At 39.2% G+C, this 13,323-nt stretch overlaps 2 protein-coding genes across 6 annotated transcripts in view; one reads left to right on the top strand and one right to left on the bottom strand.

The window, feature by feature from the left end:
• Window positions 1–3,627, top strand: part of LOC113631216 (HLA class II histocompatibility antigen, DR alpha chain) — a 4,809-nt gene extending 1,182 nt beyond the window's left edge. Inside the window, exons 2-5 of the mRNA XM_027127530.1 lie at window positions 1,112–1,357; window positions 1,799–2,080; window positions 2,380–2,545; window positions 3,218–3,627. Coding sequence (XP_026983331.1) covers window positions 1,112–1,357; window positions 1,799–2,080; window positions 2,380–2,534 — 683 coding nt within the window. The 3' untranslated portion in view covers window positions 2,535–2,545; window positions 3,218–3,627. The remainder of the gene's footprint in view (window positions 1–1,111; window positions 1,358–1,798; window positions 2,081–2,379; window positions 2,546–3,217) is intronic.
• Window positions 3,628–12,933: 9,306 nt separating this feature from the next.
• Window positions 12,934–13,323, bottom strand: part of LOC113631214 (DLA class II histocompatibility antigen, DR-1 beta chain) — an 86,441-nt gene continuing 86,051 nt past the window's right edge. For all 5 annotated transcript variants that reach the window (XM_027127521.1, XM_027127520.1, XM_027127523.1 and 2 more), the window contains one exon: window positions 12,934–13,272. In XM_027127521.1, the coding sequence (XP_026983322.1) occupies window positions 13,259–13,272 (14 nt within the window). In that variant the 3' untranslated portion in view covers window positions 12,934–13,258. The remainder of the gene's footprint in view (window positions 13,273–13,323) is intronic.

The following is a 13,323-nucleotide window of genomic DNA, read 5'->3' as shown; positions in this document are numbered from 1 at the left end:
TGTGTGTGTGTGTGTGTGTGTGTGTGTGTGTGTGTGTGTGTGTGTGTAGCTGCAAATGCTAAATAAATCCCTAGGTTTATCAATATACAGTCAGATTTTAAAACCCACCGCTCATTTACATGCACCACAGAGGCAGCATACTCTTCAATTGTAGCTTTCTTATTTCAAGTCCATTATTCCCTTGGTGTAGATTATTCTCACTATCAACCATAATAGAATATGTCCCTCAATGACAGTCTCAATCTAAAGATCTTTAAGGTGCAAGGGAATGTTGGTGAGGTCAATCCAAATATAGTACTTCCCTCAGAGGGATGCAGGGTGTGGGTGTGGATACAGGAAAGTGAGTGCTCCACAATGCTACAAGGTCTCAAACTTAATTATTTGGGTACCACAATCTCCAGTCATATAGTCCATGGGTCTGGCCCTTAAACATAAAGCAGTTTCTGATGCTAAAGTACTTGTTGTAATCCCAATGATATACTAAGAAATTACTTAAAACTAGTCTCATTTCATCTTAAAAACAAACCCAACATGGAAGCAAAACCACAGTAGAATATAATGGGAAAACTACATATAAATAGATAAAGTAATCTACTCAAGATCACTAGGTAGCTGAATGAGAATTCGAGATTTAATTTGATTCCAGAGTTCAAACCCAACCTTTTAAACATTGTTTCTCTCTTCTTAGAGTTATGGTGCTCTGAGACATGCCCTGGGATTCTGGCTTAAATTATTTAATTCCTAGGTCAAGAGAGTGAGAGAACATTTCTCTCTTAGGGGCTACTGCTGAAATTCTAAAGAGGGAATCATTTCTCAGGCAGTAACATAGAGACAAACAAAAGCTTCATGAGACTCTAGTTTTTCAGCCCTCATTTCCTCAATCCACACTCTCTACATTGAACCTTTGCTTGTCCACTCCCAGCTCTGTTGAACACGAATGTCCTTCACCCAGGCCTCATCTTCCCATTCATCCTTACTCTCCATCACTCCTCCTTTCCACTTGGCCCTCTCTTTCCACTACCCCTGCCCACATGTGTGTGTCTCACATCCTGGGTTCTTCTTCAACTCTCTCTCCCGGTTCCCACCCTAATTCCCTTTCTTGTCTTTTCAGAGGATCACGTGATCATCCAGGCTGAGTTCTCTCTGTCCCCTTATCAATCAAACGAGTTTATGTTTGACTTTGATGGTGATGAGATTTTCCACGTGGATATGGAAAAGAAGGAGACAGTGTGGCGGCTTAAAGAGTTTGGAAATTTTGCCAGCTTTCAGGCTCAGGGTGCATTGGCCAATATGGCTGTGGGAAGAGCCAACCTGGACATCTTGATAAAGCGCTCCAACCACACCCCAAACACCAATGGTAACTCTCTCTGCTGCACTCCTAGGCTTGGGAATTGTAGCTTTAAATAGATACTTCAGCTCTTTGTGTTATGTTACTGTGACTGCCTTTCCCTCCCAGGGACCTGTTCTTGCCATATGCAAGCTCCAAATTCTCATGCCACCAGCCCAAGAATTTTATGAGTTTGTTTCTTTCTTGATGTGCTCACATCTCGTCTCTAGCATCTACAGTCTCTCATAAAGTCATTGCCCTGAATCCATGCCGGGGAAGCCAGGAATGAGGTCCTTGGGTATCTTACACCTCAATGTTGGTTCCCGTTCATGGGGGAGGGTATCAGAGCTGGGTATCTGAGACCATGACACAGATTCTCAGGGCACAATTTCAATTGCTTTTTCAGCCTTGGTGGGAGGGAGAAGGGCAGGGTTAAGCAGGGAAGGCTAATTTCTGTCACCTGTCCCCCAGTACCTCCAGAAGTGACTGTGCTCTCAAACACCCCTGTGGAACTGGGAGAGCCCAACGTCCTCATCTGTTTCATCAACAAGTTTTCTCCACCAGTGATCAATGTCACGTGGCTTCAAAATGGCAAACCTGTCACCACAGGAGTGTCAGAGACAGTCTTCCTGCCCAGGAATGACCACCTTTTCCGCAAGTTTCACTACCTCCCCTTCGTGCCCTCAGCCGAGGATGTCTATGACTGCAAGGTGGAGCACTGGGGTTTGGAGGAGCCTCTTCTCAAGCACTGGGGTAAGAACCATCCTTCAATCTCCTGTATTTTATGGTTTTCTCCTGTGATGCATGTGTCTGGCCCTTTGGGGCCACAAGTCCCCTAACTGTTTCATAACAGCTGCTCCAATTCCTGTTCCTGGTCTCCCATTGCTCAGCTTTCCCCACTTGTAATCTGTAATTCCCTTAATACGTCATCCTGTCTTCCTCTTATTTAGTTGATGAAAAAATATTCTTTTGACTAAGTACCCTATATTTGGTCCTAAGTGCTGCTCCCTACCACATGCATTACTTCTGTACTCTGATTTATTTTTCCCCAGAGTATGAAGCTCCAACCCCCCTCACAGAGACCACAGAGAACGCAGTGTGTGCCCTGGGCCTGGTTATGGCTCTGGTGGGCATCATTGTTGGGACGATCTTCATCATCAAGGGTGTGCGCAAAGGCAACACTGTTGAACACCGAGGGCCTCTGTGAGGCACCTGCAGGTGGGTTTGATGTGGTCAGAGGAAGACATATATGGAATGATCCAGAGGAAGGAAACAGAGTGAGGGAAAGGACATGTGATGCCTTTAAGGGAAAACAAGTGCAAAAGTCATGGCCCTTGATTTATCTTTGCTGGACAAAATCAGACATTGCCGTCATCTGATATTCCAAAGCCTCACAGTCCTATGTCCCTTTCCATACATGTGCCCCTAAAACCACACCTCCTGTCTTAGAACTTATCTCCAGTGCCTAAAATAATTGTTTCACATTAGAATACTGAGTCCTGTGATCTGGGAAAGTCAACTTCAAGATTAAGACTCTTCCTGGCTTATATTTCCTGAGCAGGATATCTGTTCTGAAGCATTTCCAGAGCTTCACTCTTTGGGGTTTAGGGTAGATTCATTGTATGAAGTGGAAATCTCTTGGAGGCCAAAGCCTGTTTTTGCCCCTCCATTCTGAAAAATAGTGTCAGAAGGTCTAAGAGAAAGTAAAGCATGGTCTGCTCATTCATGCTTACTTGGAAGATTTGAAAGGTTGTATTTACAAGAGGTCACACAAATACTGAGAGACTGTTCCAAAGTCAAAGGATTAAAGGTGAAGAGGAAGGAATCTAAAGGTGAGAGCTCAAAATATTCATCTTAAACTCTATAGTAACTGTGTGTGTCCTGCTACAGGTAATGGACTTTGTTAAAGAGAAGATCGGTGAAGATATTTCTGCTTTAATAGCTTTACAAACCCGGCAGTACTCCGATTTTTCACCTCGGTGACAGCAACCATCCTTCAGCACTTCCCAACCCTTTAGCTACTCTAAGAGTAAAGACGCCTTCTACAATCTCCAAATTCTAATGTCTAGTTATTTCCTGTCTATTGCTCCTTCTTGTATTGGCTTTCCCTCCATTTTCCACTGTCTTTTTATTATCACCATGTAATGCCTTTGGAATAGAGCCCATAGGATCCTTTCTCTGCTATGGAACCTTTTGAATGTTCTATGGGCTATCTCTTGTAAACTTATTATTTTGAGTTTCTTCTGACTGCAATTGTGATTTTTCTGAATACAATAAACTTTGAGTCGGTCTTCAGTGGAGTTTTTGGTATCTGAGCCAATTCTTCATGGTGGCTGGGGAGTATATGTGATCCTTTCATCCTGAAATGTCTGAATGTTAAATGTATCTTATAGGCTCTGTAGTTAATCAGAAATAGCCTGGTTCATTAGGACTCAAGTCCATTCAGAGGATCTTCCAGCAATCCAGTTGCTGTGGTCTGGTCCTCATATAGAAAACCCTAGAGTAGGGTTTATTTGTTGAGAGATGACTTAGCAACAGGTTCATAATCTGGTTTGGATTCTTCAGCCTCCAAATCAATGAGATATCTGGATCTTCAGGAGAGTGAATCTTAAATCCTAAGGAAGACTTCTGATAATGGATGAGACAGATGGTGGGGAACAGATGGTGGTGGAGCAGTGAGCAGAATAGAGGAGCGTTCATATACATAACAGGATATCCAAATCAACACCACGCATTTTAGACTTAAGGAGGCATGAGATTGGACACTGAGATTGACATTACCATTTTCTTCTTTTTTTTTTAACATCTTTATTGGACTATAATTGCTTTACAATGTTGTGTTGGTTTATGCTGTATAACAAAGTGAATCAGCTATACATACACATATATCTCCAAACCCCCTCCTTCTTGCATCTCCCTCCCACCCTCCCTATCTCACCCCTCTAGGTGGCCAAAACACAGAGCTGATCTCCCTGTGCTATGTAGCTGCTTCCCACTAGCTATCTATTTTACATTTGGTAGTGTATATATATTAATACCACTCTCTCACTTCATCCCAGCTTACCCTTCCCCCTCCCCGTGTCCTCAAATCTGTTCTCTATGCCTGTGTCTTTATTCCTGTCCTGCCCCTAGATTCATAGGAAGCATTTTTATTTTTTTTGATTCCATATATATGTGTTGTGTTAGCATGCTGTACTTGTTTTTCTCTTTCTGACTTACTTCACTCTGTATGACAGACACTATGTCCATCCACCTCACTACAAATAACTCAATTTTGTTTCTTTTTATGGCTGAGTAATATTCCATTGTATATTTGTGCCACATCTTCCTTATCCATTCATCTGTCGATGGACACCTAGATTGCTTCCATGTTCTGGCTATTTTAAATAGTGCTGCAGTGAACATTGTGGTACATGACTCTTTTTGAATTAATGTTTTCTCAGGGTATATGCCCAGTAGTGGGATTGCTGGGTCATATGGTAGTTCTACTTTTAGTTTTTTAAGGAACATCCATACTGTCCTCCATAGTGGCTGTATCAATTTACATTCCCACCAACAGTGCAAGAGGGTTCCCTTTTCTCCACACCCTCTCCAGCATTTATTGTCTGTACATTTTTTGATGATGGCCATTCTGACCAGTGTAAGCTGATACCTCATTGTAGTTTTGATTTGCATTTCTCTGATGATTAGTGATGTTGAGCATCCTTTCATGTGTTTGTTGGCAATCTGTATATCTTCTTTGGAGAAATGTCTGTTTAGGTCTTCTACCCATTTTTGGATTGGGTTGTTTGTTTTTTTGATACTGAGCTGCTTGTATATTTTGGAGGTTAATCCTTGGTCAGTTGCTTCATTTGCAAATATTTTCTCCCATTCTGAGGGTTGTCTTTTCGTCTTGTTTATGGTTTCCTTTGCTGTGCAAAAGCTTTTAAGTTTCATGAAGTCCCATTTGTTTATTTTTTTTAATTTTCATTTCTCTAGGAGGTGGATCATAAAGGATCTTGCTGTGATTTATGTCATAGAGTGTTCTGCCTGTGTTGTCCTCTAAGAGTTTGATAGTGTCTGGCCTTACATTTAGGCCTTTAATCCATTTTGAGTTTATTTTTGTGTGTGGTGTTAGGAAGTGTTCTAATTTCATTCTTTTACATGTAGCTGTCCAGTTTTCCCAGCACCACTTACTGAAGAGGTTGTCTTTTCTCCATTGTATATTCTTGCCTCCTTTATCAAAGGTAACATGACCATATGTGCATGGGTTTATCTCCGGGCTTTCTATCCTGTTCCATTGATCTATATTTCTGTTTTTGTGCCAGTACCATACTCTCTCGATTACTGTACTTTGTAGTATAGTCTGAAATCAGGGATCCTGACTCCTCCAGCTCCATTTTTCTTTCTCAAGATTGCTTTGGCTATTCAGGGTCTTTTGTGTTTCCATACAAATTGTGAAATTTTTTGTTCTAGTTCTGTGAAAAATGCCATTGGTATTTTGATAGGGATTGCATTAAATCTATAGATTGCTTTGGGTAGTATAGTCATTTTCCCAATGTTGATTCTTCCAATCCAAGAACATGGTATATCTCTCCATCTGTTTGTATCATCCTTAATTTCTTTCATCAGTTTCTTATAGTTTTCTGTATACAGGTCTTTTGTCTCCTTAGGTAGGTTTATTCCTAGGTATTTATTATTTTTGTTGCAATGGTAAATGGGAGTGTTTCCTTAAGTTCTCTTTCAGAATTTTCATCATTAGTGCATAGGAATGCAAGAGATTTCTGTGCATTACTTTTGTATCCTGCTACTTTACCAAATTCATTGATTAGCTCTAGTAGTTCTCTGGTAACATCTTTAGGATTCTTTATGTATAATATCATGTCATCTGCAAACAGTGACAGTTTTACTTCCTCTTTTCCGATTTGGATTCCTTTTATTTCTTTTTCTTCTCTGATTACTATGGCTAAAACTTCCAAAACTATGTTGAATAATAGTGGTGAAAGTGGGCAACGCTGTCTTTTTCCTGATCTTAGATGAAATGGTTTTAGTTTTTCACCATTGAGAACAATGTTGGCTGTGGGTTTGTCACATATGGCCTTTATTATGTTGAGGTAAGTTCCCTCTATGCCTACTTTCTGGAGGGTTTTTATCATAAATGGGTGTTGAATTTATTAAAAGCTTTTTCTGCATCTCCTAAGATTATCATATGGTTTTTATCCTTCTATTTGTTAATATGGGTTATCACACTGATTGATTTGTATGTATTGAAGAATTCTTGCATTCACTGGATAAAGCCCACTTGATCGTGGTGTATGATCCTTTTAATGTGCTGCTGGATTCTGTTTGCTAGTATTTTGTTGAGGATTTTTGCATCTATGTTCATCAGTGATATTGGCCCTTAGTTTTCTTTCTTTGTGACATCTTTTTCTGGTTTTGGTATCAAGGTGATGGTGACCTTGTAGAATGAGTTTGGGAGTGTTCCTCCCTCTGCTATATTTTGGAAGAGTTTGAAAAGGATAGGTGTTAGCTCTTCTCTAAATGTTTAATAGAATTTGCCTGTGAATCCATCTGGTTCTGGGCTTTTGTTTGTTGGAAGATTTTAAATCATTGTTTCAATTTCAGTGCTTGTGATTGGTCTGTTTATATTTCCTATTTCTTCCTGGTTCAGTCTCGAAAGGTTGTGCTTTTCTAAGAATTTGTCCATTTTACTGGCATATAGTTGCTTGTAGTAATCTCTCATGATCTTTTGTATTTCTGCAAGGTCAGTAGTTACTTCTCCTTCTCCATTTCTAATTCTGTTGATTTGTGTCTTCTCCCTTTTTTCCTTGATGAGACTAGGTAATGGTTTATCAATTTTGTTTATCTTCTCAAAGAACCAGCTTTTAGTTTTATTGATCTTTGCTATTGTTTCCTTCATTTCTTTTCCATTTATTTCTGATCTGATCTTTATGATTTCTTTCCTTCTGCTAACTACAGGGGTTTTTGCTCTTCTTTCTCTAATCACTTTAGGTGTAAGGTTAGGTTGCTTATTTGAGATTTTTCTTGTTTCTTGAGGTAGGATTGTATTGCTATAAACTTCCCTCTTAGAACTGCTTTTCCTGCATCCCATAAGTTTTGGGTCATTGTGTTTTCATTGTCATCTGTTTCTAGGTATTTTTTGATTTCCTCTTTGATTTTTTCAGTGATCTCTCAGTTAACTTTTTGTAGTGTATTGTTTAGCCTTCATGTGTTTGTATTTTTTCAGCTTTTTTCCTGTAATTGATATCTAGTCTCATAGCATTCTGGTCAGAAAAGATACTTGATACGATTTCAATTTTCTTAAATTTACCAAAGCTTGATTTGTGACCCAAGATATGATCTATCCTGGAGAATGTTCCATGAGCACTTGTGAAGAAAGTGTATTCTGTTGTTTTTGGATGGAATGTCTTATAAATAATCAATTTAGTCCATCTTGTTTAATGTGTCATTTAAAGCTTGTGTTTCCTTATTTATTTTCATTTTGGTTGATCTGTCCATTCGTGAAAGTGGGGTGTTAAAGTCCCCTGCTATGATTGTGTTACTGTCGATTTCCCCTTTTATGGCTGTTAGCATTTGCCTTATGTATTGAGGTGCTATGTTGGGTGCATAAATATTTACAACTTATGGATTGATCCATTGATCATTATGTAGTGTCCTTCTTTGTCTCTTGTAATAGTGTTTATTTTAAAGTCTATTTTTTCTTATATGAGAATTGCTACTCCAGCTTTCTTTTGAGTTCCACTTGCATGGAATATCTTTTTCCATTCCCTCACTTTCAGTCTGTATGTATCCCTAGGTCTGAAGTGGGTCTCTTGTAGACAGCGTATATACGGGTCTTGTTTTTGTATCCATTCAGCCAGTCTATGTCTTTTTGTGGGAGCATTTAATCCATTTACATTTAAGGTAATTATTGATATCTATGTTCCTATTACCATATTCTTAATTGTTTTGGGTTTGTTTTTGTAGGTCTTTTCCCTCTCTGTGTTTCCTGCCTAGAAAAGTTCCTTTAGCATTTGTTGCAAAGCTGGTTTGGTGGTGCTGAATTCTCTTTGCTTTTGCTTGTCTGTAAAGGTTTTAATTTCTCTGTCGAATCTGAATGAGATCTTTGCTGGGTAGAGTAACCTTGGTTGTAGTTTTTCCCCTTTCATCACTTTACCCATTTTCTTAACTTAGACTGAAACTAATTTTTATCACATTGAGTTATTATGAAAATTTCAAATTAAAATGCAAGCAAAATAGTTAGATATCATGCTTAGTGATATTATAAATTCCATTAGTTTTCTTCAAAATTTTTACAGCCTTTTGATAAAAATCTAAGGGAAGCAAAATAAAAATAAGCCAAACAAGCACAAATCATAGCAGCATGACCTTGAAGGGTAGCAGAATATGCCACCACACAATATGCCTCTTTGGCATAAGGATTATTTTGACCTCACAGGTGGTTTTAGATAATAGAATTTAAATTACTTGTTGGCCACAGGAGTCTGCAATACCAAATATCTCCTGCGAATACCTCTGGTATTATAGAAACTCAAATACAAAAAATTATTAAGGCACTTGGCTAAAAGAGACTAGTGCCTCTTCGTGTACATTCTTTTATTTATTTGGTACAGAATGGTTTGGTTCATGGGGCCTATGAATAGATGCCTATTTCAGCCCCTTGGTATTTTCCTTCTGATAGCCATCATTGTTGACTCCCTGACGAGCTGTGTTCTCTCAAGGGTTTTATAGGTGTTCACAGCCCCATTAGTACATCAGATTGTCTCGCTGTGCTTTGAGAAAGAGAAACAAGATGAACAATGAGATGAACAGCAAAAACCTTCTTCAAAAGTGATTTCATAACCTGTAAGTTTCACAGCGAAACAAGTCACCCTGATGATAACTGAGTGTGCTAATAACAAACACATGAGAGGATGACCAAAAGGGGGGAATTGCTGAAGTAATTACACAAGGAGGCCATTAGACTGAGATGGCTTGAATGCCTTGGTAGCCTGCATAAGCAAATCCAAACCCAAGCCAGATCTAATATCCGTTAATGCACTTGTATCCCAGAAAATGAATTTAAGAGCAACCAGTCACAAACACCCAACTAGGCTTTTGCAAGTAAGGCGGCCACTTAAGTTATAGCCAATCGAATAATTTCCTTTCTTTCCTACTGCCTCATTTTTATAAAAGTCTTTCCCCCAGCTTATGTTGATGGAGTGCTCCTAACCACTTTCAGTTTGGCACTGCTGGATTTGAGTTGATATTCCCTCAAATAAAGTCCTGAAAAAAATTTGGTGGGTCTCAGTTTACCAGATTGTAAATGATATTGTATACTTAATTTTTGTTTAATGCCTTCATTGCCATATATAGAATACAAATCGATTTTTTGGGTTGATTTTGAAGTCTGCAAACTTGATGAACTTTCTTATTAGTTGTAGCAGTGGGGTTTTTTTTGAGGGGGGGAAGCATTCCTTGGAATCAAGAAAATGATACCATTTGCAATAGCATCCAAAAATGTCAATTATCAAGGAATAAATCTAATTAAAGATGAGTGAGATTTCTATAGTGGAAACTACAAATCATCATTAAGAGAAATTAATAGAACTACATAAATGATGAGAATACAAAATTTGGAGATCGATCATAAGAGTAAATATTTTAAAGATGTCAGTTCTCTCTAAATTAATCCAAATTCAGTAAAAATCTCATTAACATCATGGCAAGGAATTTTGTTTGCTGGCTTTCTTGCTAGTTTTGTTTTGTTTCTTCACTGTTTTGGGGTTTTCTTGGTGGTGGTGGTGGTGGTGGTGGTGGTGGTGGTGGTGTGGGAGGATTGCCAAGCTGAATTTAAAAATTCACATGTAAATACTATAGTCTTAGATTAGCCAAAAACATTTTGAAAAAAAAACTGGAAGAAATTCAGCACAAGATAATGAAAGCTATATGAGTTAACATTGTGTGATATATTAATTGATATAGTGTGGTGTTGGCTCAAGTATAGACAAACTGCACAACAGAACAAAAGAGAAATTCTAGAAACAGATCCCCTCACAAATGCAATGCTCTGGTCTATGGTGACACTGCAGAGCAATGGGGGAAAGATGGTCTTTTCAATAAATGCTGCTAGGTCGTCTGAAAGTCCTTTTAAGGAAATTTAATGTGACACCTACTCAAATTTCAATAAAAACCAATTTCAGATGGATTGGAAAAATTTAGTAAGATTTAACATTGAAGCAAACGGGGCCTTGGATTTCAATTAACGGATGATCTAAATTTCTTTACCAGATGTACCACTATACAGATTGTCTTTTTTTTTTTTTTTTTTTTTTTTTGCAGCATGTGGGCTTCTCACTGTTGTGGCCTCTCCCGTTGCGGAGCACAGGCTCCGGACGCGCAGACTCAGCGGCCATGGCTCACGGGCCCAGCCACTGCACGGCATGTGGGGTCTTCCCAGATCGGGGCACGAACCCGTGTCCCCTGCATCGGCAGGTGGACTCTCAACCGCTGCGCCTCCAGGGAAGCCCCCAGATTGTCTATTTTGAGGCAGTTTTGGTAACTGACTTGGTAACTGACTTTGGTAACTGACTTGGTACTTTGGTAAATTATATGGGGTAGATTAAAGAAGGGTACAAATTATTTGCATTTATCTCATGGAGACGTAGATTGTATATCCCCTCCCCTTAAATCTGGACTGACCCTGTACTCACTTAGACCATTATAATGTGATGGAAATTACTCCACACAAGTTCTGAGGCTAAGTTTGAAGAAGTCTTGTAGCTTTTACTTTCCTTTCTCGGGAGTCCTGAGGCATCAGGCTTGTCTTCACAGCTGATGGGACCACATAGCCCACGTTAGAGGCACTGGAACTTCATGCAGAGGGAGAGAGTGTCTCAGTGTCCCAGATGAGCCTCCAGAGGACCCCAGCCCCAGCTACTGTCTGACTGCAGCCATGTGAGAGACCCTCCATGGAAACCACCCACTAAGTTCAACCAACTCTTAGAATTGTGAAAAATCATCAAATAGCTACAGTTTTAAGTCACTAAGTTTGGGGATGATTTGTTACACAGAAATAGATCATGAAATTTAGTGTTTTTCAATGAATTTCATCTAAAATATCAAATCTACTGGCATAAAATTCTTTATAATATCTTCTTAGTATCTTTTTAATGCCTGTAGGATTTTTAGGAATATTATCTTTTACATTCCAGGTGTTAATAATTTGTAATTTAGATTTTTTTCTGCTTTAGCAATCTTGTAGGTGATTTATTTAAAAAGTGAAAGAAAGAAAACCTTCTAGTTTTGTTAATTTTCTTTATTATACATTTATTTTCAATTGTATTAATTTTCTCTTTTACCTTTATTATTTCCTTTCCTCTATTTTTCAAGTTAAATTTACTTTTCCTAGATGCTTAAGATAAAAGTTTAGGTCTCAGGCTTCCCTGGTGGCGCAGTGGTTGAGGGTCCGCCTGCCGATGCAGGGGACATAGGTTCGTGCCCCGGTCCAGGAGGATCCCACATGCCGTGGAGTGGCTGGGCCCGTGAGCCGTGGCCACTGAGCCTGCGCGTCCGGAGCCTGTGCTCCGCAACGGGAGATGCCACAGCAGTGAGAGGCCCGCGTACCGCAAAAAAAAAAGTTTAGGTCTCTGATTTTTATATATTTTTCCTTTCATAATATAAGCATTTAAATCTATAAATTTCCCTCTGGAGATTCCTTGGGTTGCATATCACATGTACTGAAAATCTATTTTAACATTCCCGTAGTTTTCTAATTTCTCATCTGATTTATTCTTTGATAAGCCATGGATTATCTAGAAGTGTATTACTTCATTTCCCAAAACCGGCTACTATCTCAGCTAAATATTCCTGATTACAGAATACAGAAAACTCAAGATAAAACAGAGAATGAAGCAAAGAAACCTACCAGACCCACATGTGACCAAAATTCAGGAATAAAAATAAAAACAATTATTGAAAACCTCTTGTTGGGGCTCAGGGAAGGCTGTTCCCAAATATGCCACAATGGCATATTGATTATTTTGAACTAGTTACTTAAGAAATGGCCAATGCAAGAGGGACACTCTGACCCTCCTTCTGTCTCCCTGAAAGCAGGAAATAATCTCTCATGTGAAAGACGCACTCCCTGCATCTGGAGGTATGACACACTTATCACCATTCAGACCAAGAAACCTATATAAACAAACCTTGTTGCATCTTTAATTTGTTGATACTACCTCAAGCCCAAACTTTGGTTAGATTCTTCACTATTAGAGCACCCAAAACCTAAGTGTCTTTGTCCTGTCAATTACTCACAAACTTATTGTTTCTTTGTCTAAAAAGCATAAAAGCTACCTGCTTTGGCCACTTCTTAGGTCCTATTTCTAGAGACCTCCATGCATGTGAATTAAAATTTGTTTCTTTTTCTCTTGCTAATCTGTCTTGCATCAATTTTATTAATAGTCTAGCCACAGGAACTCAGGAAGGATAGAGAGGGAAATTCTCACCCTCCCGCTGCCCACCCTCCCCACCAGACACTCCCTTTCTCTCTCTCTCTCTCTCTCTCTCTCTCTCTCTCTCCCTTTTCGTTTTTGCCTACGTTTTTCCTTGAAGCTCTATCAGGCAGATGCTTCTCACTCCACGTTTATTTGAGCAAAACTTTGTAAAGAAATGTGGGTTAAAGATGTGTTCACATGAAAGGGAGGCCATAAGGCTTCAATATAAAAGGGACCAGGAAAGAATGAAGATAGGATACTGCTTTCAATATTCCAGATTTCCAGGTCAAGGGGCAGGGGCTGAGGAAGCCATCAGGGAGGAGATTTTCTGCAGGAGCAAACCAGATCTTGAGAAAGTACTCTCTTTGTGGATTAAAAGCCCAACAGGAAACACTTTCATGCTGCAAAGTAGCTAAGCCAGAAGGTTCTTTCTCTTATGAGTGTCATTATCTTCACTTCAGTTTAGGAGTCCTGCAAAAGACAGAAGATAGCGTTGTTTTTACTACAAGCTAATTCTACAAG

Source organism: Aethalodelphis obliquidens, unplaced genomic scaffold (assembly GCF_003676395.1).
Source record: "Aethalodelphis obliquidens isolate GAN/ISIS:26980383/991018 unplaced genomic scaffold, ASM367639v1 scaffold31, whole genome shotgun sequence".
NCBI lineage: Eukaryota > Metazoa > Chordata > Mammalia > Artiodactyla > Delphinidae > Aethalodelphis > Aethalodelphis obliquidens.
The sequence above is the reverse complement of the archived record's forward strand: the minus strand, read 5'-3'. Positions and strand labels throughout refer to the sequence as shown.